This window comes from Fusarium keratoplasticum, chromosome 8 (assembly GCF_025433545.1).
Source record: "Fusarium keratoplasticum isolate Fu6.1 chromosome 8, whole genome shotgun sequence".
In the NCBI taxonomy this organism is placed as follows: domain Eukaryota; kingdom Fungi; phylum Ascomycota; class Sordariomycetes; order Hypocreales; family Nectriaceae; genus Fusarium; species Fusarium keratoplasticum.
The window spans coordinates 3,302,037-3,327,870 of record NC_070536.1 but is presented as its reverse complement, the minus strand read 5'-3'; the positions used below and the strand labels follow the sequence as shown (position 1 = coordinate 3,327,870).

The following is a 25,834-nucleotide window of genomic DNA, read 5'->3' as shown; positions in this document are numbered from 1 at the left end:
TTACTCCCATGGATTTTTATCGCATTGTTGACGTGTCTTGCTCACAACCCCTGCTTCTGCTCACGACCGGATTACGCAGCAGCTGGCACGAAGCGGAGCAAGCACTTCTGACCGTAAGGCCTAGCCGAAATGATCTGATCGTGTGACCTCATGGATTCCTCAGTCATGGAAGGATCAGGAACTGTTTGGTATTGAGAATACAACTCCCTCAGCAGAAGCTTCATCTCGGCATAGGCCAAACTAAAACTGTGTGAGCAAGCGCAAGCACATGGTTGGAGAGAACTCACTGTTTTCCGATACAGCCTCGTCCACCATAAGAGAAGGCAAAGATATGGCGCCTCATCTCTCCATCGTTTTCGTTCGACATCCACCGGTGAGGGTTGAATCGATCAGGCTCTGGAAACACATGCGCATGGTGTCGCTGAACCGAGTATGCCTGACAACTCACGATAGTATCTTCAGGGACAAATAGATGGTCGATGACCCTTCCGTCCTTTGGAACGACGCGTGGCAACGACATGGGAATGGCGGGAAAGCAACGCAGGCCTTCTTGTACAATCGAGTCAAGAACTGGGAGTTTGTCAAATGCCATATCAGGGTTTCCCAAGAGTTCTCTTCGAAGCTCATCCTGGAACTGAGCTGAGCGAGGCTGGGATAATTCCCAGATCAAGAAGCACAGCACATCGCCTGTGGTGTCGATGCCGGCAACCATGTGATCAAGACATTCTGAAGCGATATCGCCTTCGGCCAACTCGTCACCAAGCTTACTTCGGAGACGACTTAAAAGAGTAAATTCTTCAGGGTCGTCCAGTTTGCTTCTTTTTGTGACAAAGTTATCTGCCAGTGGCGTGGCGCGTGGCTCAAAGAAGCAGTCCAGAATCTTGGACGAATACTTGTAGAGAGTTGGCGCATACAGCATGAAAAGGCGGCCTAGGTTGTCAGATCATTCTCTTGGGTAGAGAGTGCGGTGAACTAACTCCGAAGACTATCATCGGCATTGACTTGATCCATCATCTCTCTGTCGCCAGGATTCCCCAGGCAATCAGTACCGTATGGCTGGAACAGATGATGGGTAACACCATCGCAAGCGAACGCGTGAAGTTTGATCTAGTCAAAGTCAGCGAAAATCATAGAGTAGTCAGCGAACAACCTACGTATACATCGACACTGCTTCCGATTGAATTGCCACACTGTCTCGCAAATTCTCGTGCTCGATTCTCAATTCCATTGAGGGAGGCCGGCTTGAGAACGTTGCTGTTTGCGTACCTGTCGGCTAGGAGACGCTTTCGCTTCGCATGCTATTTACTATGAGCTATAGCGGCAAATGTCGAGTGCATAGAGGACTAACAGTGGTTTTATCAAGTGTCGAGAACAATGTTCTTCGAGTTATCAGCACAAGGTAATACGCGGCGTCATTCTACTACTTACCTACGTCCGAACACGGTGAAGAGATCATAAAAGGTGGATTTGTCGTAGCCACTGCCCTTGGAGCCGTAAATCTCCTTGGCAGCTTCATAGGATGAGAATGACATTTCATTGGGCGCGATACGAACGATAGGCCCGTATTTCAGATGGAGAGAGTGGATGTACAAGGTCCGATTGGCGTTAAATTCGTTCCATCTCAACATGAATAGCGTGAAGCGGGAGAGAAACGGACCGGGGGCTGCCCACAAGGGTGATGAGATGCATTTCCAGACATAGAAAAGGGCACATGCCGCAATGGCAATTGAGAGTGCGGGGATTGACAACAAAAACATGATTGTACAACCAAATCCTGAGGATACGAAACAGTCTGAGTCTGTATCTTTGTTGGACTCGACATTGGTCGCGCCTTATATATTTAGGATGCTCTCAAGCTTTTACACAACGTGTGAGGAGTCAACTCTCTCACCTCCAGATGACTTCCCGTTTGGGTATAGATCTGGAGATCGGACTAGCAACCTTCCGTTGGGTCATCTCCTCTAACCTGATTGGCAGGCGATCAGACCCGTGATGGAGAACGTCGGACCTCGGGATTGTCAACTCAACTTTGAAGAATTTTCTTTACGTAACTCGGGGGCATCGTATCTGTATTTTACCCTTGGTCTGATAAGCTATCCGCGGTCTTGTCAATGATATCAGACTTTCTTCTGTTCAAGTGAGGAGTCGATTCAGACAATAACTCCCGGTCGTAGTCGTTTGGTAGGACGCCCTTTACATGACCAACCAAGACACGGCTGTTCCTCTAGCGCAAGACTTCCATGAACACATTTAGCTTAGTAACGCTACCACAAGTTTCTGAGCTAGAAAATGAATTAATTATGGATTTGGTTCGCCTTTGGAGGCAGGCTCAGGGTAGCAACACTGGCTGTCCTGATAATTCCCACTTCCGAGCCAAGTCTCGCCAGTCTCGTTCGTCAGCTGCCCAGAATACCTGCAAGAACTGCGCGACGTCCCAGAAGTTCTTGAATCGCATTATGCGGCATATCCGACTGTATAGATCTGAGATAATCCCTTGCCTGGCATCATCTTCGTGGCTCTCCACTCCAGCAATGAAGAGCGACCATGGGAGACAGTGCAGCCACTCGTCAATGGCGCCCATTGCTGCAATTTGATCGAACAAGCCATCTATCAACTCCTTCCGTTGCTCTTCGATGCGTATCTCCAGGCACCTTGCAGAGTATAGTAGAGCGGCGTAGTAGTGAATGTTCACAACACAGATAAAATTTCGACGTCGGGAAGCAGGCTGCAGAGCGAGACGGCCCGCTGTCATGAGTGTCTCTCCCCGGGCGACCTCAAACTGTGTCCGAAGATGGCTAAAAGTTAACCCCAGCCGGGCCAGTCGAGCAGTCGAAGGCTCGAACTGACGGGAAAGCAGCGTGACGTCGTGCAAATACCTGAGATAAGTTGAGAATAGTATTGAGTCGTCCGCTGTACGTGGAAGAATCACTTGCTGCATCGAAGACAGGTCAAACGATGTCGTACAGGCAAAGATGTCGTGTACAGACAATTGATTCCTCAGGAAGTTGAGCAACAAGCTCTCACCACGACCTGTCGTCTCGAACGTATTCACGAGTGACCTCGCAGCTCGTCGATGAAAGTCTGCCGCCGCAGAACCAGAGTCTGCCATTTCGTAGCATGAAAGCAGGAGCATGGCCGCCAAGACCCATTCGACGGCCCGTTCGTCCAGTTGGTTACCAAGCTCACGTCCACTCATGACATGAGTGGTAATATTTTTAACGTAGGCCGATATCATACCAATGGCCTCATTACGGGCCTTTTCAGAAAAACTGTCATCTTCAAGCGAGATGGAAGCGTGCTGAGAGGAGACGGCAGCCATAGCTAGCCCGACGACAGGATGTCTGTATGCCATTGGGGTGACATATCGTCGATAAGGGTTTTCATCCGAGTCAACCCAGACCATCAGGGGTGCTATTTGCTTATCCCAGTGATCGATGAGCTTGTGTAGTGTCTTCTTGCTGATCGAGTGAAACGAGGATGCGCTGGCCCAGATTTCATTCCCAGCCGTTGTAGATAAAGATCCTGCATCATCGGCGATCGTCTCCTCGGCTTGGGCAAGACGGCCACGGATAGCAGCGCCGCCGGCCCATCGCAGCCGTTGACCGTACCCCGGGCAGACCAAGCCCTTTTTCGTGCATTTAAGGCAGCTCGGCAATGCACGATCACACAGGATTCGCCGTCTTTCGCATTTGTAGCAGCCTGACACTGTAAGTTTGTCATCTAAGCTATAATAAATCTCGGTAGCCATTACAGACCTTGGTTAAGCGCCGGCCGTTGTCTCTTCATCGTGAGGTGCTGGCAGACTGGCTGTTACTCGAGTTTTGTTATGATGAAGGAGGAAGGCAAGATGATAACAGATTCAAGATTGCCCCAAAGCGGGGTCAATTGCTAACCGAAGGCGACCAAGCATTAGCGCGCCAAGCAAAGTTAGACTCTGGTTCTCGATGCGATTGTTAATTTCTCCTCTACTTCGCTGTCTATCTATGGGATAGACATTCCTAATAACCATAAAGTATTTCTTATTAACTCCGCATTGGATAGCCGCTAGGTCTTTTGAGCATGGCTACGACCCTCAGCAACGACCTTGTCAAAGTCGTACTCAGACCACCGTAATTCGGGAGCGAGTCCTGCAAATTTCCATTGGCCATCAATCTTCTTGTACCAATGTTTGTTGTAGCTGTGAGCGTGCCCCTTCACCACAACTTTTGAAAGTGTGGTGTCCTCGTAAATCTGATGAGCCACTCGTAACTGATGATGACCGATGATTTCCGTGTCTGATACCCGTTGGTAGCGACTCGCCCCGGTTAGGTGCTGCGTCTTGAGAGTCGGGCTGCCTAGCATCGCGGGATTTGAAATCATGTTGACGTACTCTTCAGCCGCCATATTCTCCCAAATCTTGTTTAAGAATGATCTATAATCAATCTGCAAGGGCCTGTATTAATACTGATGTGACGAAGACAAGGGAGGGGGGAAGTGGCTGACTCGCAACTCAGGGGCGACGATCTTGCGCAATCTTGCCCAGTCTTTAGTGTCATAGCTATCGGCCCATTCATAAAGGGCCGCTTGGACACCCTGGAACTCTATATTGATTGCTGGTTAGTATGACCATCTGCTGATATATGTATGGCGAAATACCTGCCTTCAAAATTGATTTGCTCTGACATGCTCACTTGGCTGAAGCAACAACGTGAAGGGTATCTCTCAGGTGTTAATACAGCTTATAGACTCTAATGGTCTTGACCCTGAATGCCTTTTTCTTCAAGAAGAATGAAAAGTGTAAGAAATAGTAAATGCGCGTAGATGCCAGTGGACAATAAGGGAGCACTTATATTTGAAGACATTCGGCCCTGCAATGCCAAGCTTGTTTCTTGTTCTGAAACCTCAATTACATATAGCAATGCTATATTAGCAAGTAATAGCCATGACTTTATAATACTGCGCTTGCTGTCTCGCTATCTTCTTTGGGATGTGGAGCCGACGATGCCAACTGACCTGGCCACATCCCGCTACAGTTGACTGTAACGTCCGTGGTAGTTTACGGCTAGACATCTTTGGTCAATACGAAACCTTAATCTGGCGAGTCGATTCGTTCAGCTGTATCAGCGGAGAGACGTTCGTGTGGGATGTGGAGGAAAGATTCCGGGGAAGACAGGGTTCAACCACTTAGTCCCCCACACGGGCGGCAAGCGGATGATGCATTCCCCTGGCTGCCAATAGTCTATTTCGAGCCTTGAACAAACCGTTGCCTTGTGGCGCCGCTGTCAGAGATCACTAGCCCCAGTGAGTGCCGGGTGCGTGGAGCCGCAACCGTCCACTTCCCGACCCAAGGGTCGCTCTTGAGTGGAAGGTCAACGCTATGTGCCCTCGAATTTATAGATGTAGAGAGCTCCATGTAAGAAAAGGGAACTCAGATTGACTCTAAACCACTTTAGCAGGTTGACTACAACTGATATCATTACTCCACACGAAATCGAGACGAGGACCTCGATGCGATAGGCCCTCACCTAATCCGCGAATTGCATCAACTTTGGAAGATAGGCTAGAAAGCTAGTAGTGTATTATCTCGGCTCCGGGTATCGTATATTTTTTACACTCAAAGACATCAAGCTAAATTACAGAGACACAAGGAAGCCAGTAATACCCATCGCGACCGCAAACACGGCAGTCAGACCCGCACCACGAGCAGGAGCCGCATTGCCGTTATCGCCCGACGATCCTCCAGATCCTGCAGTGGCCGTCAACGACTCCAGGATAGGCTCGAGAGGAACCGTCTTTGTCTGGTTGGCAGAAGTGAAGAAGAGAGTGCCGGGAGTAGAGCAAGACTCGAGGACGTTGCCATCCCCATCGAGCTCACACTCCTCGACAATCTTCTGGGCATCACCCTCCTTCTCAATCGCCCACTCGGCGACCTCAGTCAGATACTCGATCAGAGCATCGGACAGAGACGATGGGGCGACGAGGGTGCAGGGGTCGGTGGAGGAAGGGGCCCTGAGGGCCCATGACTGAAGGTCAGGGTCTGGGGTGGGCGCGCTCCTGAGTAAGGAGATGGCGGAGCTGCTGCATTGAGCTCTGTCGGCGCGGCGGAAGAGAGAGTCGAGGGAGCGCTTGTTGGGGCTGACGGGAATGATCTTGGCGTTGTAGATGTGGAGGGTCTCAACGACGTGGATGACCTCGACATGTTGGACTTCTTCGGCGACAGCTGTAGCGGCCACAGCGGCCAGGATGGCCAGATTCTTGATCTGCATGTTGAAAGGGGTTTATTGAGTTTATTGACAAGATATACTTGAGAAATTCTTGTCAACAAAAGGGTTTGCTGACGCAGACGAAGTGAAGGGTTGGTGGAAAGGAAGAACCGTCAATTGACGGGATGCAAGGCTATTTAAGTATTCCTCCCAACATCCCCATTGCCATTCAGCCTGTTGGAGGATCCTTCTTGGCAGTAGGATTCCCAAGGCTTGGCCAGTTAGCCTGGTCCTTGATTGTCGAATAGCGGCCAGCGCATTTGTTCTTGGCAACGGGGCTGACTTGATCATGCGTTCCAGAATGCGAGCCCAAGCCTTGCCAGGCGGGCACCCGACGGTCGATCGATCCTGTCCGGCACAAAAGAGGTTTAAATCAACGTGACATGACATCAAGCGAAGGATTTAACTCCGTAACTAGTAAGATGAAGATCCTTCACTGCCATTCTGCCTCGACCATCCGCCAGAACGCATTAGCAAAAGCCACCATCGATCGCCCGGGCGAGGTGTGGCAAATGGGTTGGCCATTTCGGCTATGAGGCACAGCAACAAGGGTCAGGGGCTATTTAAGATTAGCGCAACAGCCTGGCAGCCGGCGACTTCCACATCCGGCAAATCATTTGTTGGTGCATAACGAATCGGCCGATTCATTTGAAAGAGGTTGCATCTGATTGAGGCGAGGCCGCCGTCAAACATCAACGCTCAACACCACATGCCATGGCGTCGCATGAGTCACGGGGGGACTGCTCTCTAAGCCAGGAAGTCTCCGCCTCACAATATCAACACGATCTTCTGGCTCAGTTAACCCATCAAGGGCCGGGCTTCAACTATATCAAAGAAGGCATTTTATCTCAGCCCTCATCTAGCTTGCTAGGTTTAGCACACAGTTTTGAGAAGCTTGGGGACTGCTGAAATCGTAATAACGATAGTTCCGAATACTTTTAAAGGTACCCAACTATAACAAACCTCCCTAACTACGCGAGGGGCACATCCGACAGATAGGCGTCTCATTGCGAAAAGGCCAATGCATCTTCTCGCAAATACCACACCAAAGCCATTGCCGCCCCAGGCCCAACAGCAATGTAGGCAAGCAGAATTGCTATGGCTGCCCTTCCAGTGTTGATTCGAGCAAGGCCAACCCGTTGCAGGTCCCAGACAGCAGATACACACCAAACGTACGATGTCAAGCAGTAGCCCCAAAAATCAACACAAAAGAACCCCATCAGGTTCTCTTCCAGCTCGCCTGAAATCTCCCACCAAGATGATGGGTGCAGCCACCTTAATACTTGGCTCCGTTCCGCATCCATGCCCATCTGTAGCAAAGTCTGCCAGTGTATAACAGCACCAAAACATGCAAAAAGAAGATAGATTTTCCGCAAGTACTGAACGTCAGACAATGGCTCTCCTTGTCTGCTTGAGCCTTTGGCAGCCTCAGAGTGGCTCCCTATTCGACAAACGTAAGAGAGTAAGGGTATAAGAATGGGAATGAATTGCCACACAACAGCAGAAGTCGCCACTTGATGCCAGGGACTGGGTGTCAACATGAGTGGTAATGCGTAGCCATGTAAGCCAGCCAAGAGCACGCCTCTAGCAGATCGAATAGGGACTTGCCGTCCGAGAGGCCACCATATGCTTTCATCATCGGGCACAAATGTGTGAATAATGCAGTACCATGGCATCACCACAGAAAAGCCAATGAGTTGAAAGGCAGCAAACCAAATAACTGGCCTTCAATTCATCAGCAAAGAAGACATTGGGAACCGAATCAACACGTACCATGTTAAGACCGAGACTGCAAAGTGACCTCGGAAGCCTTCAAGCGTCAATATCATGATTGGATGGAGCGATTGGCTAAGAGAGTAGAGCTGAAGGCAACCGAGTTGTTGTGTTGGGTTTCTTAGTCCAGGCACAAACGCCGCAGCCATGAAAGCCACTCGATCGCCAATCAAAGGGATTCCAGTACGTGCCCTCTGTAAGAGAGTCAAGGAATCATCTTCAAGAGCGCCCTCGGCCAGCACTTTGTTGATCTGGTTTCCAAGCTCTGTTGCCGAAGGACTCAGCCATCTGAGATAGAAGGCTACAGCGCTGCATGTCAGGTAAATCCCAAGTATTATGAACCGAACAGTTCCTCTTGCTTTTGGTTTGGCCACCAGCTCATCTTTGTACGGCACGAGCTTCTTTCGGTATGGCAACGGCAGCATGTTGAGCTTTTCGCTGGCGGGTATTTGAGCTGAGTAACTGCGAGTGACATCTTGCTCCCTGACTCGAGGAAGAAGGCGTAACGCGACGAGTCTTTGTAATGAGTTGTCAAGTGACTCGGTTAGTTGTTTCTTGTGTGAATAAGCCTTGATCGCCATCACCCTAGGGTATCGAAGCGTTTGAACCTGGTTGAAAAGGGTCGTAATATCAGTGGTGGCCAGAGGGGAAGAGGCCTTTTCCAGTAGATCGACCAAGGAGTTTGTTAATGCAGCAGCAGTCTCAATCGCCGCATTGCCTCCATGACCTCCGATGGGATGGAGCTAGAAACTCATCAGTCACCTTAACATTGCTTCTCGGGAAAATTGGCTTTCTACCTTGTGTGCAGAATCTCCGAGAGTGAAAGCTCTGCCAAAATGCCACTTCTTGTAGACATATTCGGGCAGATGAGTCAAGACTGCAGTGATTCGGTTCTCAACCAGCGTGGAAAAGGTTAACCCGGGCAGGATTGGGTCATTCGAGGCCCGATCAAGCGCTTCCTCGAGTTCTTTTTGGCTATAACGTGGAATTTGTGTACCATAAAGCCTCTGGGATAGCTTCTCGAATCGAAACCAGTACACTCGTCCATTTGGGCCACCAGAAATCAGGTAGGAAGACCCGTTGCGAAACACTTCATGTAACCCACCGGGCACGATGCCATGGCATGGTCGGGAAATGCCAAAGATGCAATTGTAATCGCAAGGAGGTTCTGGTTCCAGGTGATATTAGCCCTTTGCACTATTACCCAATACCGAAGCACTCACCTTCTTCCTCGCCCGCGTCAAACCAACCAGGACGCGTCATGTTGGCGAGCCTCCTCATCTCCCCCCGGACTGTACTGTGGATACCGTCGGCGCCGATGAGGATGTCACCCTGAAACATTGAAGCATCCGATGCCAATACTGTCACACCGTTTTCGCCAAGATTGACCGTTGTGACACGTTTGTTCGCCACAATTTTTGACTTGTCCCTGATGTTGTCATAAAGGGTTTGTATCAACGTTTGACGGTCGAGAAAGATCATGGGGTATCCGTGTCTGGATCAGAACAGTTAAAATCCTGCGTTCATTTTGAACAAAGAACATTGTTACCGGTCAATTAGGTTACGGTCCATGTCAGGATATGATGCCAGCGGCAACCCAGACGGCTCACGAAACGAAAATGTGTTGACAGGTTCCGCTACTTGCAGGATTTTCTCATAGAGCCCCAGTTGATCTAGAATCCGGTTTCCATGGGGAAGCAACCCTATACTTGCACCGACTTGAGGAGCGATGCTCGGATAGGCTTCCAAGACAACAAAGTCGATGTCATTTGCCTGAAGCATGTTGGCGAGTGAGAGCCCAGCCACACTAGCTCCGACAATTACTACTTTGAATGGTGGATCCTGGGCCATCTTGATAACAAGGAGGGGTAGTGAAACAGTAAGAGAATGGAGAAGCTTGAGAAACTTGAGATGGAGTCACCACCAGGTTCTGAGCAGATCTATAGAACACGCCAACGGCTCCTAGCGTCCCAACAAACAATGAAGAATTCAAGGATTATTAAGCGAGGCCAGCCTCATACGCATGTCAGAGCGCCATTGGGTCTGACAAGTGAACATGTCTGGTCAGATCTGGGTCTAGGCGCATGGGGAAACCCTTGCTCTCCTTGGCCTCCCCAACAGTCTGTCTGTTGATCGGATGTCGCGGGAGAGGATTCTCACGATACAACAAAGAAAGGGGATTGACCCTTGAGTCAGTAGCATAGCGTAAAGTCGGGAATGAGATTGTGCACACAGTAAGCTATGCGATGCCAAGTCCCTAGTAAAACAAGACAATGGCCTTTAAAAAGTTCCTCTCCAATGTCACCTTCCCTGCCATCAATTATACACAATTCAACCTTATCTGACAAGGACTGAAACCTGCACTAAACATCACACAAGGCGAATGACAAATACCATAGGTAGAGTGTGATTGAGTATTTGCATTTTGAAGCCACTGGTACTGTGTTGACACACCAAAGGCTGGGCTTGGCCGGAAACTTTGATTCCGAGACTGAATCGACATCTCAAAATAACCCTTGGTGGATCTCATCGTGACGCGGCACGGGTGCATTCTGTGACAGCAGGGGTTCAGATCTACAAACTTGGGCAGCGGGTGCAACCATCTAAACTCAAAACCAAGGGACCAGAAAGATCCGTCGAAGGTTCCATTCAACCATGGGGCCAATCGGATTAAAAAAAGCCTAAAAACTGCCGAGGCTGGGGTAGAGTTGGGGTTAGGGGGGATCATCGTACTCTGAAGCAGCAACCTGAGATCCGCACGCGTTGAAACACGATAACCATTGTTGATCAAAGACTCCCGTCTCGAAACCACGTTTCGGGTTGACGCGCCAAATGTTACAGGCAACCTTATCCACACAAGCTTAAAAATAGTAGCTATTGACTATAGACAATGAACAGTTATAACGGGAAGCCAAGCCATCAACTTGCTGATATCTTCACTTCTCTTCGACACTCTGGGCTGGCACCCAAAGACCTTTCTTCTTTGTTTTAACCGTCATTTCTTTGTTTCATTGTGTTATTTTGGGCTGTTTGGATCTGTTTCGGCTCGTTTTCCATTGTTTTGGTGTCCTCGCCTTCGCTTGAGGCCGGTTCCTCTTCAGCAGCGCATTCCCGATTTCTTTTCCTCTACCGCTTGCCGTAATTCATCATGGGGCCTGAATCTGAAGCATCAGAGAGACCGCAGTGTGGGAGTCAGACAGAAGGCGGCCCTGAGGGTTATAACCTTGGTCTGCATGTCGGGGGTTTATGTAAGCCTTCACCGATACGTGATTCCTGTTGATCTCTCATGCTGACGATGATACGAAAGTTTTGGTTCTATTTGTGTCTTGCCTCGGTATGTCATCATGGCCTTTCTTTGGCGTTCATCTCTAATGCTCCCACACAGGTGCCGGATTTCCCGTTGCCGCCAAGAAGCTACCTTGGTTGAAGATTCCCCCTAGCGTCTTCTTTGCCTGCAAGCATTTCGGAACCGGAGTTTTGGTTGCTACGGCGTTTGTCCATGTTAGTCTGGCTCGTCAATGGCCAAATTAGAAGTCCTGCTAACACCCCCAGTTACTCCCCACTGCTTTCGGAAGCCTCACCAACCCATGTCTACCCGAGCTGTTCACTGAGGTTTATCCCGCCTTGCCGGGAGTCATCATGATGGCAGCCATGTTTCTTCTCTTCATTGTTGAACTCTACCTGAACGCAAAGACAGGCGGCCACTCGCATGGCGGCCCTACCGGTGCCTCATTTGGGGACGCCTCAACTCATGTGCCACATGCCCACACCCACGCCCACACCCACGCCCATAAGCCTTCGACCGTGTCACAAGACACGGCTACATCGTCATATTGGGGGGACGACCAGCGCACCGAGGCCAATGTTGACATTTCATACGAGAAGGCCATGGCCCAAAAGTTCTACGAGAAGAATTCCCAACAATACGAACACCCTTCAGATGATGAAAACAGCTACTCCACCATGCCTGCGTGGTTTGTTGTCTTCTACGAGCAATATGTCCGTCAGCGAGCCGAGATGATGGAGATGATCCAGCATACTCGAAAAATCTCAACAGCGAATTTTGATCAACAAATTGCTTCCGAAACCAGCGTATCCCACTTTGACGAGGAAGGCCAAGAGGTTGATCCTCAGGTTTACAAGAAAATGTCGACCAACATTACGCTTCTCGAAGGCGGCATTCTATTCCACTCCGTCTTTGTGGGCATCACGATCGCCATGACCACAGATGGCCTCGTCGTCTTGTTAACTGCCATCATGTTCCACCAGATGTTTGAAGGCCTTGGCCTCGGGTCTCGCATCGCCGCTGTTCCTTACCCTCGTGGGAGTTTCCGACCTTGGTTGTTGGTTTTTGCTTTTGGAACTACGGCACCTATTGGACAAGCTATCGGAATCGCAAGCAGGAACACCTACGACCCCGAGAGTGAGCTTGGTCTGATCATGGTTGGAGTTTTCAACGCTATGTGAGTATTAAGAAGTCGAGGTCCGTTCATGCCCAACCACTAACACAAACAGTTCTTCCGGCCTGTTGATATATGCCGCCTTGGTGAACTTGATGGTCGAGGATTTCCTCTCCGAGGAAGCAAGCCTGCTCATGACAAAGAAAGACAAGATTGCCGCATTAGCTTGGGTTTTTCTCGGAGGTGAGTTGCTCAGCCGATACTTCAGGTTCCCCTCCATTCTAACTAAGTCACAAGCATTCGGAATGTCCGTGGTTGGCGCCTTCGCTTAGAGGAATTCTTCTGGCCCACGAGGATGACGGGGGATCATGTCGATTATGGTGTGATGAATATAAGAACATAGAAGGCCTACTTTGAGTTGGGTTGTAGTCCAGATTGGAAGGAATGGCTGCACTGTATTGATTGAGGAATGTCTAATCTACAAGACGATGGTGCATGGATAGAAAGCGACTTGATACAGGGGACTATAGCATGCAAAGGAAACTGAGAATCCGCGCATGATAAAGAACAGCTCTCAAACCGGGCCATGACGCGGGTGAAACATGAGGCGCGGTACGGTCGGGGCCCGAGTCAACGTCTCAAGAGCCGACGTCTTGGCGTTTCTGCCTCTATTGCTAAATTAGAAGTACAAACTCCTTACTTGGAGGTTTTGGTCGGCAGAGGAGGAAGCGTGGTCGTGTGAGTTGCCTTTGCTGTTCCGTTGGTCTTGTGGGTGCTGTTGGAGGTAATGGCGATTTCACCAGTGGCAATATCGAATCGGTTGGTGGTTCGGTTGAAGATCTGAAATGACGCCTCAGGTTGGAAGTCTGCAGTGATTATTAGAGGTCATCAGGCCTGGAGGATGGCATGGGGTTTTGCTTACATGGAATTTCATGGCCGGCGTTCCAGACACGAGTGAAGCTGAGCTTGCCAAACTGCCTCGTCTCTCCATAGGCCTTACCATTAACCATCAGGTTAGTATAGCCAGCGTCGCTGAAATCATCCGATCCGGACCACTTGGCTGCAAGTGAGAGTGCTTCACCGCCACGCCAGTTGCAGATATAATCGGCGTCGCCAAAGACCAGTGCCACTTGAACGTCCATTTCAAGAAGCTTTTCAATGTCTTTGAGGTAGCCAATTGCAAAGTCGCCCGACAAGGTGAAGGCGGTATAAAGTAAGTTGCTTGATGTGTAGTTGAGGTTGACACCCAGGGCGTCCTGCACGGGCGCGGTGTTCAACCAAGGCTAGCAACGGATCAGCCGTCAATTCATATTGGAGTGGGAAGAACTTACCCGCCAGTAGTTTGGAGGGACGTCTTCTCCGTTGCGGAAACGCTGGACCTTGTTAGTCTCGTAAAGTGGTAATTAGGGTATAAACAAACAATATCGTATGTGCCACGGCCTTCAAGGTTGAATGTGTAAAACATTCCCTCAACGTCAGTTTGGCAAATGAACTGGGCTGCAGAACAAACTGAACGCTTGGTGAGGGAGTCTCGTTCAAGCCAAGCGCAGTACTCAAGCTGCTCTTGGCAACCTCCAGGACGATCGCGACTAAACTTGCCATAGTTATAGATGGTGTCATTGACAAGATCGACACCATAGCCGTTGTGCTCAGCACGAGTGAACTCGAGGAGGTGGCGAGTCTGCACGACGGGCTCGACGATACCGTTGACGATACCAAGACTCTTCATCTCGAGCTTGCGGCCCTTTGTAGTATCCTTGTCGAGCTTCTCATTCTGCTCATTGAAGTATGTGAAGAATGCAGGACCCCAATGGCCGCCGAATGATTCAGCCCTGAAAGAATGACATTAGAGTCTCATGCATTGAATCGGGCTTGGGGATACTCTTACCAGAGGTGAAATTCTGTTGATGAAATCTTGGATTTACTGAGCTGCGGCAGTGCGCTGTAGAAGCCTTGCAGGACCTCCCAGCAAGTGACTGCGGCCAGGCGGCTATTGTCCTCTTTGGTAGGTTCAATGACAGACCAGCGACCCTCCTTCTCTTCACGGCTTCCAGGCTCTTTGTCAACGGAGAGGTACGTGGGATCAAGATAACCGACTTCAGCCTTGCTATAGGAGAACCCTAACATTGTTAGCTTAGCAAGTCTTTACATAACCACTTGAGCTCAACTTTACCTGTTCCCACGGGCTGTGAGAGGAAAAGAACATTGGAAATGTCCGTCCAGGAGTGGTCCCTGAGGACGGTGGTCATGTTCTCCACCACCTCGCAGGGTCCAATCTCTTCGAATAGACCAATCAAGGAATCCGAACCTGGCCCTCCGTTGAGCCATAGGGTTACCTAGGCATATGGTCAGTCCTGACAAGGCAATGTATGACCTGCCCAACTTACAGGATCGTTCGCAGGGTCTCTGCGAGATTCGAAGAACCAAAAGAAGACATGGACATCAGGGGCAATGTCGATATAACCGCTATAAGAGTTGACTCCAGGGGTTGTCTCGCAGATTCCATCCTTTCCGGGCTCTTTGTATCGAATCTGGGCACCCGAGGGACTCTTAATAGTAGTGACTCCCTCAGCTTGGCCAGGGGCCTGTCGTGGACGAAGAACAGCGCCCAAAGATGGTTGTGCACCAGCACACAACAGGCTGGTTATAAAGGAATTAAACTTCATACTGAAAAGCTGACGAAAGTTGAGTTGCCTTGCTCTTCATGCCACTCAAACTATCAGTGGCAACGGTGGTACTTATATAGCAAGAGAGCCATGGACTTCTCCCTGATAATTAGCCTAACATCAATCAGGCAGTTCGCAATGAATCATGACCAGTTCAAGCGATTCCGTACTCTTTTTCTTTGTTATCACAGCCCATTCAGGTGTCAGTGACATGCTTGCCGGTGCTTGAAGCCTTGCTCGGCCGGCCCCTGTCCCATAACTAATCATTCTGGGGTTGGATGCGTAGATCCATCGACGCTTTCAGGACTTCCCCGCACGCAATGCAAGGTTCTTGATCCGGGACTTTTTAAATCGGCTGAGGCTTCTCTTATCCGCCCCAATCCCCTTTCTGATGGTATCGTCGGGAGAGGTCTCCGACTTTGAATCTCCGATATTAATTCTCGGAGTCACCTCCCGACCCGATAGCATCACTATCTGAGCACTGAGAATACGGGAATGCAGTGTTCCTGTTTGGGAAATGGAGCATGGTTGTGACCAGTCCCAGAGGAGAAAAACAGCAGGGGATAATACAGACAGACTATTTCGCCAGGTGAAACGAGTGCATGCAAAGGTGAATGATGTGACATCATCTGATGATGCATGGAACAGTCAGTAAAGGTCTCAAACAAAGAGAGATAGCCGAAAACAGAGAGAGATTTTTCCGCCCAACCTCCACCTCAAGACCGGAGATACTCGCACACGCTGGCACCCCATCGAACCGCCCCCTTGTATTTCCACATCCCCGGTGCATTCCCCTTCTCAAGGCCCTCGATTGCGGTCGCAAATTCCATCCCGAGACCTTCCTCTTTAATCTCGCGTAACGGATACAAATATGTTTTGAAACTGAAGAGGATGGAGTGGGTTTTTGGAAGCCGGCTCAATGTTTGGAGTTCGATCCGAAGATAAGTCTGTTGGGCTTGTTAGCCAGATGCAATGCGGCATAAACGGGGAGAAATGTACCTGTTCTGGATCTATCTGCTCACTTTCTACCTTCTCCTCGCCCGTCACATGGTTCCCCTTGGCGTTGAAAAGTTCCCCATGGGTCTGAACGGTCCACTGTCAGGCTCAACGGTCAGTCCATGTGCATCGAAAGGGCTGTGGGAGGGGCACACATTGGTTCGCTTGACATTCTTTCCCACCTCAAGCTTGGTGAAGAAGCGCTCCATGCTAGGCCCGATTTTGTTGTAGGATGGCACATTGGAGTGTATCTGGCCCATGTGCTTTCCCAATTTTGAGGATGGGTTCCAGCCAGATGGAAAGCAACACATGAAGGCAACGCATTGGTGGCCTTCTACTGTAGGCTTCAGAATGAACAAGTCTTCCTCGACTGTGGTACCCATGATTCGCAGGGCACTATCGTGATCAACAGGGGGTATCGTGGAGTGTGCATCACCAGTCGCCAGGTTCTGCAGCTCAGAGTTGCCCACAGAACGCTTGAACATGGTTGGGTAGCGCTTGGGCAGATATTGCGCAAGAAGATAAGTGTAGAGTTCGTCTACAGCGTCGATCCCAGCGGGAACACAGCCGTGTACCATTTGGCCTTGACTTTGTATGAGGCTCTTTCGGAGCTGAATTCGGTCGAGGTAATCGCGGTCTATCGTGATGAGCTCCGACGCCGTGTCTGACTTGATTGCTATCCAAGGCAATATTGTCAGTGGTGCGTCTGTACGCTTTGAGCCCGCTACTTACCCATAGTAATGTGATAGATAGACTTGAAAGGCCGGAACTTCTGAGGCTGTTGAACAGTCCAGTCAAAGCCGTTAAGCGGCTGCACCAGTTCTGCACCAGAGCAAGGCTTTTCAGACCCTCGATACGCATTGATTTTGCTGTGCTGAGGCAGATTGTCACCTCGGTGCCGCTGGGAGTTGATTAGCCAAACTCCAGTCTGCATTGTTCCAAGACAAAACTCACCAATCTTCTGTTCAGGGTGAGAAAAAGAGTTGCTAGTATAAGACAGAGCCCTATTTGAGGAATGATTGACGTAACCTCGAAGGCTGCCATGTTTGCTGTGATAAGTTCTATTGATTTGATGTGATTGGGCATAGGGAAGCGTTTAAACCAAGATGTTGGAAAGACTTGACGGTCCAAATTGTCTTGTAGAGGCTCTCGTCTGGTTGGCACCATTGGAATAAATAGGAACCAGCCGCATAGTTATCTCATGCTCTCAGTTCTGCTCTCTCCATCTCCTTCGGTCTCTAGCGTGCGTCCGATGAGCCAAGAGGAAGAATCTCTTGGGTTTAGCGCCGATAGGAGGCAAACGCCATGTTCTCAATCTTGCATGACACTACCCCAAGACATCCCACCCTCCCCGCAGATCAAGGTCACGCCGCGGGGAAGGCAACGTCAGTAGAATGATCTGGACCTTTCGTCTTTCAAGTTTCACCTGTGAGATGTGAGATACAGGAACAGAGGCTTTGTCTGTATCCACCAATATCTTTGGGGCGCGGGGATGAAGGAATGCTTCATGTTATCGTCACAATGTGGTCTGTATGGTCTCTAAGCATCTTTGCCTCTCCGAAATCGGCGATTGCCACCATTTGTCCCGTGGCCTTTGGTGCGGCTCGTATCCTGATATGAGCCAAGTAAATCGAGGCCTAACCCAGGACAAAAGCAAGACCGCTCAGTGCAAGAAGCTAGTCAAAGACGACTCCGCTGTTCCCAGAGACTCCCATGAAAGCCAGGAGCCCAAATCCAAACTGGACAGCGACATACCACATAGGACGGCCAGCTTTGTCGCCATAAGATAGGAACCTTGGCGCCATGTTTCTCAACCATAGCTTCCAGAGTGCGCCAAAGTCTCAACGTCTAGGACGGCTGTATCACCGCGTTCTATAAGCATGTCGATGAGATCATAAGATTACAATAACTAAGTTTAGCTTACTACTGCATTTTCAACAAGTTATGCGTTACTAAACTCATCAATCGCTTTTTGAATATTAAGGATTAACTACCCAACCCAAATCATCCCTACTAGCCTAAGCTGGGGGCGCGTCGCAAACTCGAGTGAAGGTAACATCATCAAGAGCGATAATGTTCGAATCAAATTCTCCACTGCAATAGATCTCGAGCGATACCTCAACCTCATCCACAGCCCCAGTCTCGCTCGAATTCGTCCAAAGTGCACTAGCCGCGGTCCAAGAGTAAGGCCCTGAATTCGTAAACCATACTTCCGGAAGCTCAGTGTCTCCAATCTTGGGTGTGATAGTGCAATAGAAGTTGGTAGAAACAGTCCCAATCCATGGGACCCAGCTGACAACACGGTAGTAAAATTCGATTTTGTAGTTACCCTCGAGGTTAGTTACGGTCTGAGAGATGGTAGAAGCCTCGCTCCAGGGATCGAACGAGTAGCGCCTGGTGGATCACAACTATGTCAGCTAATAATACCTCTATGACTCTAGGAGGGATGACGTACAGATTATAGCGACCCGTACGAGGGCTTTCCTCAGACCTAGAGCTAGAGACGCCAGTCCACGGGGAGCCATCACCGTCGTCGAAGCTCGGGTTGACGAGCGCTTGGGTTACGGTGCAGACCGGAGCTTGAGAAGTCGTCGACGTTTCTGCAAGTGTAGTTGCTGAAGTCTCAGCCAGGGTAGTCGATGATGAGGTTTCTGCCAGCGTCGAAGACGACGCCGTCACCGATGAGCTCTCTACTAGTGTGGTAGAAGTCTCGATGACAACGATTGACGAGGTTTCTGCGATGGTGGTCGACGATGTTTCCGTAATCACGGTCGAAGAGCTCTCCGCGAGAGTGGTAGATGAAGTCGCAGCGCCGGTAGGTCGGCAAGGAGTGGCGTTAGCTCCGAAGGCGAGGAAAGCGACAGTGGCCGCGGCCAAGATAGAACGCCGAGCCATTTCGAACAGAGCGAGGGAGAGGAACGAGGGAATACCCAGCGGTTGAAAAGAGTGGAAGAGGCTAAGACAGCCAGCCAAAGAAACGAAGGTGAAGATCTGGATGGCCTTGTTTCAGACGAGAGACCTTCTTTTTATTTACTTTCGTCTTTCCCCTGAAAAATGCATATTTTACTGCAAAACGTGCATTTTTCAGCTTCTGGTGGGGAGCGCCATGTTGGACCATTTACCACAAGCGCGAGGCTAATGGCAATAGTGTGTTAGGCTATTGGGTTTCAATTAATTACTTATTGAACCGCCGCGTAATCCGCAGCCCGGCCCACAGGATGGGAAAATGCAAAGATAGAAAACGGCACGTCTGTGTAGTTAACGCCGTGTGATTCTATTTATCACCTTGCTTAGCTGCGGCGGCCATTCTGGCTAGAAATGATGTTAGGGTACTCTGCGGACGGTGTGATAAGGTAGAGTAAAGCGACGAGGCCCATAGAGGTATTCTCGACCTTTGGGTCATTGTTTTCAACCGGCTTATTGGTGGCCGTGGGGACTCTGGAGATTCTGAAGTGCAGCGAAAGAGCAAAGGTAGTAAATGGATGTGAAGACGAGAGAGCCTGGCAACGAGGCCCGGTTTTGATTTGGGGGTATTAAGCCTGATATAGTTTCTAAAACACACACGGTAGGTGGTAGGCACAAGTGAAACCAGGGCAACAGTTACAAGCTGTGTCAAGGTCAGGGACTTACAAGAGACAACCTTTTGATACGAGCACAGCGTCATACACCGCGCAAGGACCTGCCATGACTTTCACCAAGTTTGATTAGTGGCCCACATACCTGAGCCTACCATGATCCTTTATCTGTGAGGTGATGGTAAACTGGACATTTCGGCGCGGGTGAAGCAGCCCGTCTGGTGACATTCACCACATGTCAAAGGTTCAAACCAGTTTCTCTCCTTAATATCAATCCAGCACTGCCATATGCATGAATTTTCTTCATCACAATCCTTTCAAGTCTTGGATCCTTCGAGCTGCCCAAGGCAACGCGTCAAAGATCGGGTCAGTGCGACCACCATTTGATCATGTTCACGACTCAGTACCCCGGCATCATATCACTCAGCTCCGGCTTCCCCAGCTACCAAAAACGCGGGGAAATGCAGTCGGACCTTCAGGATGGCGCCCTACCATCGACATTGCAGGCAGCTAAGGCATTGCGTCCAGGGATCCCTTCACAACCGATATCTGTGACGGCTCGGAGACAATTTCGTCAATAGCCAAGTTCGAGGCAGGATAACCGATGGCTACAATATCATTGGTTGCTAGAAAGCTGCTCTCTTTTTGTTACCGATCTTGTTAGTAACAACTTATCTCGAGCCCCAAGTGTGTTCTCACTTTCTTTCCCTTCTTGGCTTAGCTGGTCTTCCCAGCTGATTCATGGGTTCATGATAAGCATGCGGGGGTGGCGTCTCTACGATACTGACAACTCCTCCACTTGACAGGGGCAAAGAACGCTTCCTTGACCTCGACACAGTCATCGATGTGAAAGTATTCGGAAGAAACAGTACAATCTCTCATCTTTAGCAATCCGGTACTCTGAACAAGGCTCTGTTGGGCTGTACTATTGCGGGTCGCGAGTAACCTGACTCGTGCAAAAACTTGCCTCCCCACCGAGACGCCAAGTCACCAAACACCCATATCGGTCTGCCCCTGTATTCGGGCCCTCTTCTCATCTTCTTGCCGCAAATCCAGCAGGATAGTGGATTACTTTCAACCTGGCAGTTGGCTTTCCTGTCAAGTTTCGACCAAACCCCCCCTGCCATTGAGCAATCTCCTCCACGTTATCGCAGGTCGCAGACCCATAGACAAACCCGGCCTCATTTCTGATTCTCGGAAATTTTAGCCCGTCAATTTCCAACCCATGCCGCCCAAAAAACGTCCATATGTCCCCAAGACAAAAGGTTCGTGATACCTGAATCGGTAGTCTTCCTCTTCCCCGCTAAGGGTAATCCCAGGCTGTTATCAGTGCTCAAGGCGCCGTATTCATTGTGACAAAACAGAGCCTCATTGCAACAAGTGTAAGTCAAGGGGTTTAAAATGTACAGGACTCGGTATCAGGCTTCGCTTCAGCTTTGGGTGCCACCCCAAACAGTCAGATCCCCATGCCCAGTGTCATGAACCTGAACTAATCTTGCACCTGAACCAGGCAAGAAGGGGATGCCGAATCATCCACACATGCCTCAGTAGTGAGACCAAAGTCAACAGTGGCACACACAGGCTTCCAAGATATTGGTCACCTAGCGGAATATGAGGCAACAAGCGAGCCCAGCCGTCCAGCGCTGCAAGTCGGGCCAACCGAAAGCTATATCAGCCTTGACGACTGTGCAGCCACAGTGGATGACTGGTCCCTTGTTTTACTAGACTCGCTGGATAAACAAGAAGTCGCTGACAGCTCCACTAACGAGCTGCTTGGGATTGAAGACGATACATGGGCGAATCTTATCGGCTACAACACTCTTTGCCAACCAATGCCAGACCATCTCCCACGCTGGCACAATGACCTCTGTCTACATTGTAAGCAATATTTATCAGCTGTTGTTTTCTCATACTTATCATTCTTTTACAAGTTTCTTTTCATATTGCTGGTGAAATGACTGCCATCGACGGGTCTCACAACGGATGGAGGCACTTGGTTCTCCCATTCGCCAGGGGTGACAGGCTGGTCCTCGACGCAGTACTTACGGTTTCTGCTTTTCACATCTGGTTAAACAGAAATCCTGCGGCTGAATTTCACTCCCCTGGGGACATGACGAGTGCGAGTCTTCAAGCTCCAGATCCAAACCAGCTGTACAGGCGCGTCATCTCGGGTCTACAGCAACAGCGTGAACTTGAAAGCTGTAGTGCTGAACGGAAACATTCCATCTTGATTACCATCCTCGTCCTTCACGTCAGTGTCATGGTAACTGGCCGTTCAGATTTCCCCATGCTATTTCGCATGCTTGAGTCAGCGCTTGCTGCTATGGGGGGATGTGAGGCACTTGGGGGCGGTGAGGTTGCTGACTTCATCTTGCCAGAAGTAGCCAAGTAAGTTTATGTCTCTAATAGCTTGAGGGAGGCTCACTAACAATAGCTTTACAGATTACGCCTCTATGCAGCACCGCTTCTCAGCGAGGAATCTGGCCTCGAAGTTGTCTCATCACAGGAGCATGCTACTCGACTATTTAATTGCTTAACCCATCACGTATCGGCGTATCCAGAACATAGCGCCTCCTTCGCGTTCATCACGGACCTTGTTCAGCAAGCGATCAACATGTACCTCACCTCGTCGCGTTTGGAAGCACCTTCGGCTCTCGACATTGCTGATTCCATTACCCGGGTCGAACACTTCAAAGAAACCCTGGAAGCCTTCCCCTTGGGAGCACCTGGAGAGCAGGTGATGGTCTGGGCATCCTTCGTGGCTGCAGCCAGCTCCCTTCTCGATGAACACATGGAATTCTTTGAGCATGTTTTCATGAGGCACTACATGAGGAGCGGGTTCTCTAATTTGGTCTCGGGGCTCGAGGCTCTTCGAAAGATTTGGTCAAGGAAGCCCGATGAAAGATGGACATTGCTTATGGCTGGCGTACACATTCTCGTCATGTAACTATTAATTGCCGAGGGAATACATCCCAAGACATAAAAGAAGAAGTGGTGGTCTGGACTTCAGCCCAGCCTTGGTCGCGTAATATCAGAACCACAGTCTCGTCCACAAGTTCTCAAACCCATGCTTTCTTTGCATTCTTCCTACTCCTTAAACCCTGCCACGATTTGTACACTCTCTCGCTTGACTGTCTCGAAGTTGACTAATAATCTGGGGGGCTTCCTTCCATCTCAGGTGGGATAGGGTCATGTTGCAATTCATAGCTTTGAGGTGGTTGACGACCCTGTGGAAGCCCATAGATCCCAGAGCCCACCCAATGGCTTCCTGGTGGCAGGGCATACGTTGTATTAGGTTGTCTTTGGCGCTCCTGTATCCCATGAGATGCTACTGGAAGACAGCCGTAGTTGGCAGGCGCTGGCCTAGGGCTCGAGTACAGCTCAAAAAAAGCTTCGGATGGGGATTTGGACACTGGTCTAGCACCCCCTAGCCACACTTTACATTCTCCATTAATCTGGATTCCCATTCCTGCATGAAAGTCGATTCTTCCATCACGCATACCAGGCCCAAGAACGAAGCGGTACGCCAGTGCTCCCACGCATTCCAGTGATACGAAAAAGCCGTCCTTATTATTGAAGGATTCTCCCGGGGTGCCAACCGGGATCGTGACCAAGCCTTCGCTAAGCGTACAGCCTGTCGTCAAAAACCTGGTGTGCAATGTGTCGGCATCGTCGCTATCCAGGGCCGTGCCATACCCAGCAATAAGGTGATCTTGATCTACCCAGAAGGCAACTATCATGCGGTCCTTCCCCCTTTCGTTTTGAACGACCATGACGGCGAGCCATTCGTGAGCGTCGCCAAATCTTTTTAGCGAAACCTCGTTAGCACCGGAGAACGCCTCACTCGGACATACGTTGAGAATGGTGATGTGCCGGAATCGCTGTTCCATAATGATAGTCAATATGTCTTCGCGATCTGGTCTGAAAGATGGCAGTTGTAGGAAAGGAGAAATCTGTGGCCCTGAAGACTTCCATAGGAGGGGCGAGATGTCATCATTCAACGACACCCAGATGGGCTCTGATTCGTATTTCACAGTAGGAACGATCCCGCGTCCAAGCATGTAGTTCCGGAAACTAGTTCTGGTGAATTGCCCAGGAAATCCTCCTGGCTGACGATGCAGGAATATCGCGACCCACTCGTCATCTCCGTACTCCCATTCTTGGTGCGTGAATCTGGAACCCCAGTCCTGTATGCGCGCCCGTCTCTGATCGGAAGCAGTGCATGCCAGATAGGCAACGTAGTACCCGTCTAATCCTGATATGGGTGTCAGCGGCAGCTGAATATGCAACCCGAAGTTTGTCATGGCGAAGTCGGGTTTCGCCTTCGAAATTGCAAAGGTCTTGGTGAATGCCCGGTAGTCGGCGGGACGGCAAGCATAGGAGTGGGCGAACTCATCGGGCGACTCAGCCAACAACCCGGCCGTTAGGCTCTTCCTCTGCCAGGCAAAAATACTGTGGTCGTGGGATATCCGCATGATTTCGTGCTGGAGCCTTGCGAAGGCGCGATGGCCTTCGCCATATAAGGTTGGCATGTTGACTCCGAAAATCCCCATGAGCGAGTATGCCCGATCTTCGGCCCTCGTCGTTTTCCTATGCGCCCCCCAAGACATATTTTCTGCAACACTGGCCTTGTATGCGTGTACGCCATTGACGAGGGCAGATTTAGCTACCCCTGTGATTTTGGCGAGAGTAGAGGCCAAACCTGACTTGGCCCCGATCTTGACCCAGTTGTTGGTGAAGAATTCCACCTCGGCTGGAGCAATGAGTTCCTGCAGGGTCCATCCCCTCGTGAACCAGCTGCTTTTTCTGAATTCTTTTCCGTTGACCGCCAGGCTGGAGACATCCTCCAAGTATGCATAGCATATCTCAGACTTTTCGTACCAACTATACATCGAGTTGATGGCCTCGGAAAGCTCTGCGCTGTTTCTCTTGTCGATACAGCAAGTGTCGATCCAGACCCAGTGAAGACCGTCTCGCAACGCCTGTGCACAACATCCTCTAATCTTTTTGAAGCCACTCTTCCCCTTAGCTGTCTCAGTGCGCATAGTCATGTCTTCAAAGGTGACTTCGTCTTGGGGGTTTGCGGCCCATCGATGGGAGAGGATCGCGTACTTCGGGATGCTTCCAGTGCATGACTTGAGCGATATCGACAGGTCAGCGGAGGATTCGTCCCAGCTGCAGTAAAGCAAATACATCGTTGTTTCTTTAGAAAAGGTTAGTATGGCTATCACTCGTTAATGATGATATCCTTTTTCTAACCGCTGGAATGGTAGGTTAGATCGGTCGATGAATGAAATGATTATGCCTGAAAAGCGGGGTCCAGCAATGTGGCCGATGGGTCTTCTCTACCGAGTATACTAATGTTTGGAGCACGGCGATTTTGCAGAGAAAGAGGGAATGAATGAGATCAGGCTCCGCGACAAGTTGACGGGGAGGGGAGAAATACAAGTACACATTTGTCCTCCCTTGGTGCCCCTACACCATGGACGCAAATAGCCAATCTTGAGACGAAGGAAAGGTTCCGGTATCCACCTGTGTGCATGTACTGCCAGCACTTGGCGCATTTTCTACGGTGCCGTGTCTGCCTCGCTGTCATGGCTTGGCGAGTCGCTGCGTGTGTGGCAGGTCGCCCGCGCGAGCTGCACTTTGGGGCTCAGCTGACAATGCAAATTCCTTTTCCTCGGCGTATCTGCGTTGCCGCAGGGATCTGTAATAACTAATAGAATCAACGGAGGTGAGCCACCCTTCTAGTAGGTGGTCACAAGCTTCTTGTGCATTGCCCGATGCCGGCAATGTGATACTCCTGCAAGGGTATTCACTATCTTTTCTCAAAGCATTCCAGCATTCAACAATAATTGAATACGCCGTCGATTGCCATTGGCCAGTCCGCAATAAGGTTGCCGTTGTAACAATAGATGTATGAATACATATTAATAGCTATGGCCCGATGACCGTTGTTCCATTGCGCGTGGGGATAGAGGCATCGAGGCAAATGCCATGTTACCCAAACCGGCATAAACAAAAGCAAACGAAAAAAAGCCCATCGGCTTATTATCGCATTGGCTTGCGCCTATAATAACTCTTTGGCACCTGTTTAATAACAACAATCAGTCCAGTTTGCATTCATGCAAGATTAGGTAATCTGCATACGCAAACGCTTCGTGAGCTGGCAACTCCCAAAG

At 50.0% G+C, this 25,834-nt stretch overlaps 11 protein-coding genes across 11 annotated transcripts; 2 read left to right on the top strand and 9 right to left on the bottom strand.

Moving 5' to 3' along the window:
• Window positions 1-71: 71 nt before the first annotated feature.
• On the bottom strand, window positions 72-1,787 carry NCS57_01084800 (uncharacterized protein; the record flags this gene model as incomplete). The annotated part of the gene is made up of 6 exons (XM_053060579.1): window positions 1,429-1,787; window positions 1,349-1,379; window positions 1,155-1,298; window positions 978-1,107; window positions 288-930; window positions 72-240 (listed from the first exon to the last, which is right to left on the bottom strand). The coding sequence occupies exons 1-6, from the start codon at window positions 1,755-1,757 to the stop codon at window positions 72-74; spliced, it is 1,446 nt and encodes a 481-aa protein (XP_052910973.1). The 5' UTR covers window positions 1,758-1,787.
• A 542-nt stretch (window positions 1,788-2,329) lies between these two features.
• NCS57_01084700 (uncharacterized protein) lies at window positions 2,330-3,786 on the bottom strand (the record flags this gene model as incomplete). The annotated part of the gene is made up of 2 exons (XM_053060578.1): window positions 2,330-3,705; window positions 3,756-3,786. The coding sequence occupies 2 exons, from the start codon at window positions 3,784-3,786 to the stop codon at window positions 2,330-2,332; spliced, it is 1,407 nt and encodes a 468-aa protein (XP_052910972.1).
• A 258-nt stretch (window positions 3,787-4,044) lies between these two features.
• On the bottom strand, window positions 4,045-4,383 carry NCS57_01084600 (Scytalone dehydratase; the record flags this gene model as incomplete). Its single annotated transcript, XM_053060577.1, has 1 exon — window positions 4,045-4,383. The coding sequence occupies one exon, from the start codon at window positions 4,381-4,383 to the stop codon at window positions 4,045-4,047; it is 339 nt and encodes a 112-aa protein (XP_052910971.1).
• Window positions 4,384-5,612: 1,229 nt separating this feature from the next.
• Window positions 5,613-6,245, bottom strand: NCS57_01084500 (uncharacterized protein; the record flags this gene model as incomplete). The annotated part of the gene is made up of 1 exon (XM_053060576.1): window positions 5,613-6,245. One exon carries the CDS (start codon window positions 6,243-6,245, stop codon window positions 5,613-5,615), a length of 633 nt encoding a protein of 210 aa, XP_052910970.1.
• A 1,724-nt stretch (window positions 6,246-7,969) lies between these two features.
• Window positions 7,970-9,866, bottom strand: NCS57_01084400 (FAD-binding-3 domain-containing protein; the record flags this gene model as incomplete). The annotated part of the gene is made up of 4 exons (XM_053060575.1): window positions 7,970-8,758; window positions 8,813-9,183; window positions 9,239-9,510; window positions 9,565-9,866. 4 exons carry the CDS (start codon window positions 9,864-9,866, stop codon window positions 7,970-7,972), a joined length of 1,734 nt encoding a protein of 577 aa, XP_052910969.1.
• Window positions 9,867-11,163: 1,297 nt separating this feature from the next.
• On the top strand, window positions 11,164-12,747 carry NCS57_01084300 (uncharacterized protein; the record flags this gene model as incomplete). The annotated part of the gene is made up of 6 exons (XM_053060574.1): window positions 11,164-11,263; window positions 11,323-11,349; window positions 11,401-11,516; window positions 11,568-12,478; window positions 12,531-12,658; window positions 12,713-12,747. 6 exons carry the CDS (start codon window positions 11,164-11,166, stop codon window positions 12,745-12,747), a joined length of 1,317 nt encoding a protein of 438 aa, XP_052910968.1.
• A 364-nt stretch (window positions 12,748-13,111) lies between these two features.
• Window positions 13,112-15,081, bottom strand: NCS57_01084200 (uncharacterized protein; the record flags this gene model as incomplete). Its single annotated transcript, XM_053060573.1, has 7 exons — window positions 13,112-13,281; window positions 13,338-13,698; window positions 13,747-13,788; window positions 13,836-14,247; window positions 14,304-14,535; window positions 14,589-14,751; window positions 14,803-15,081. The coding sequence occupies 7 exons, from the start codon at window positions 15,079-15,081 to the stop codon at window positions 13,112-13,114; spliced, it is 1,659 nt and encodes a 552-aa protein (XP_052910967.1).
• Window positions 15,082-15,797: 716 nt separating this feature from the next.
• On the bottom strand, window positions 15,798-17,121 carry NCS57_01084100 (uncharacterized protein; the record flags this gene model as incomplete). The annotated part of the gene is made up of 5 exons (XM_053060572.1): window positions 15,798-16,028; window positions 16,081-16,176; window positions 16,233-16,753; window positions 16,810-16,978; window positions 17,032-17,121. The coding sequence occupies 5 exons, from the start codon at window positions 17,119-17,121 to the stop codon at window positions 15,798-15,800; spliced, it is 1,107 nt and encodes a 368-aa protein (XP_052910966.1).
• A 974-nt stretch (window positions 17,122-18,095) lies between these two features.
• On the bottom strand, window positions 18,096-18,972 carry NCS57_01084000 (uncharacterized protein; the record flags this gene model as incomplete). Its single annotated transcript, XM_053060571.1, has 2 exons — window positions 18,096-18,471; window positions 18,533-18,972. 2 exons carry the CDS (start codon window positions 18,970-18,972, stop codon window positions 18,096-18,098), a joined length of 816 nt encoding a protein of 271 aa, XP_052910965.1.
• Window positions 18,973-21,606: 2,634 nt separating this feature from the next.
• Window positions 21,607-22,599, top strand: NCS57_01083900 (uncharacterized protein; the record flags this gene model as incomplete). Its single annotated transcript, XM_053060570.1, has 2 exons — window positions 21,607-22,040; window positions 22,095-22,599. 2 exons carry the CDS (start codon window positions 21,607-21,609, stop codon window positions 22,597-22,599), a joined length of 939 nt encoding a protein of 312 aa, XP_052910964.1.
• Window positions 22,600-22,798: 199 nt separating this feature from the next.
• On the bottom strand, window positions 22,799-24,847 carry NCS57_01083800 (HET domain-containing protein; the record flags this gene model as incomplete). The annotated part of the gene is made up of 1 exon (XM_053060569.1): window positions 22,799-24,847. The coding sequence occupies one exon, from the start codon at window positions 24,845-24,847 to the stop codon at window positions 22,799-22,801; it is 2,049 nt and encodes a 682-aa protein (XP_052910963.1).
• Window positions 24,848-25,834: the final 987 nt, after the last annotated feature.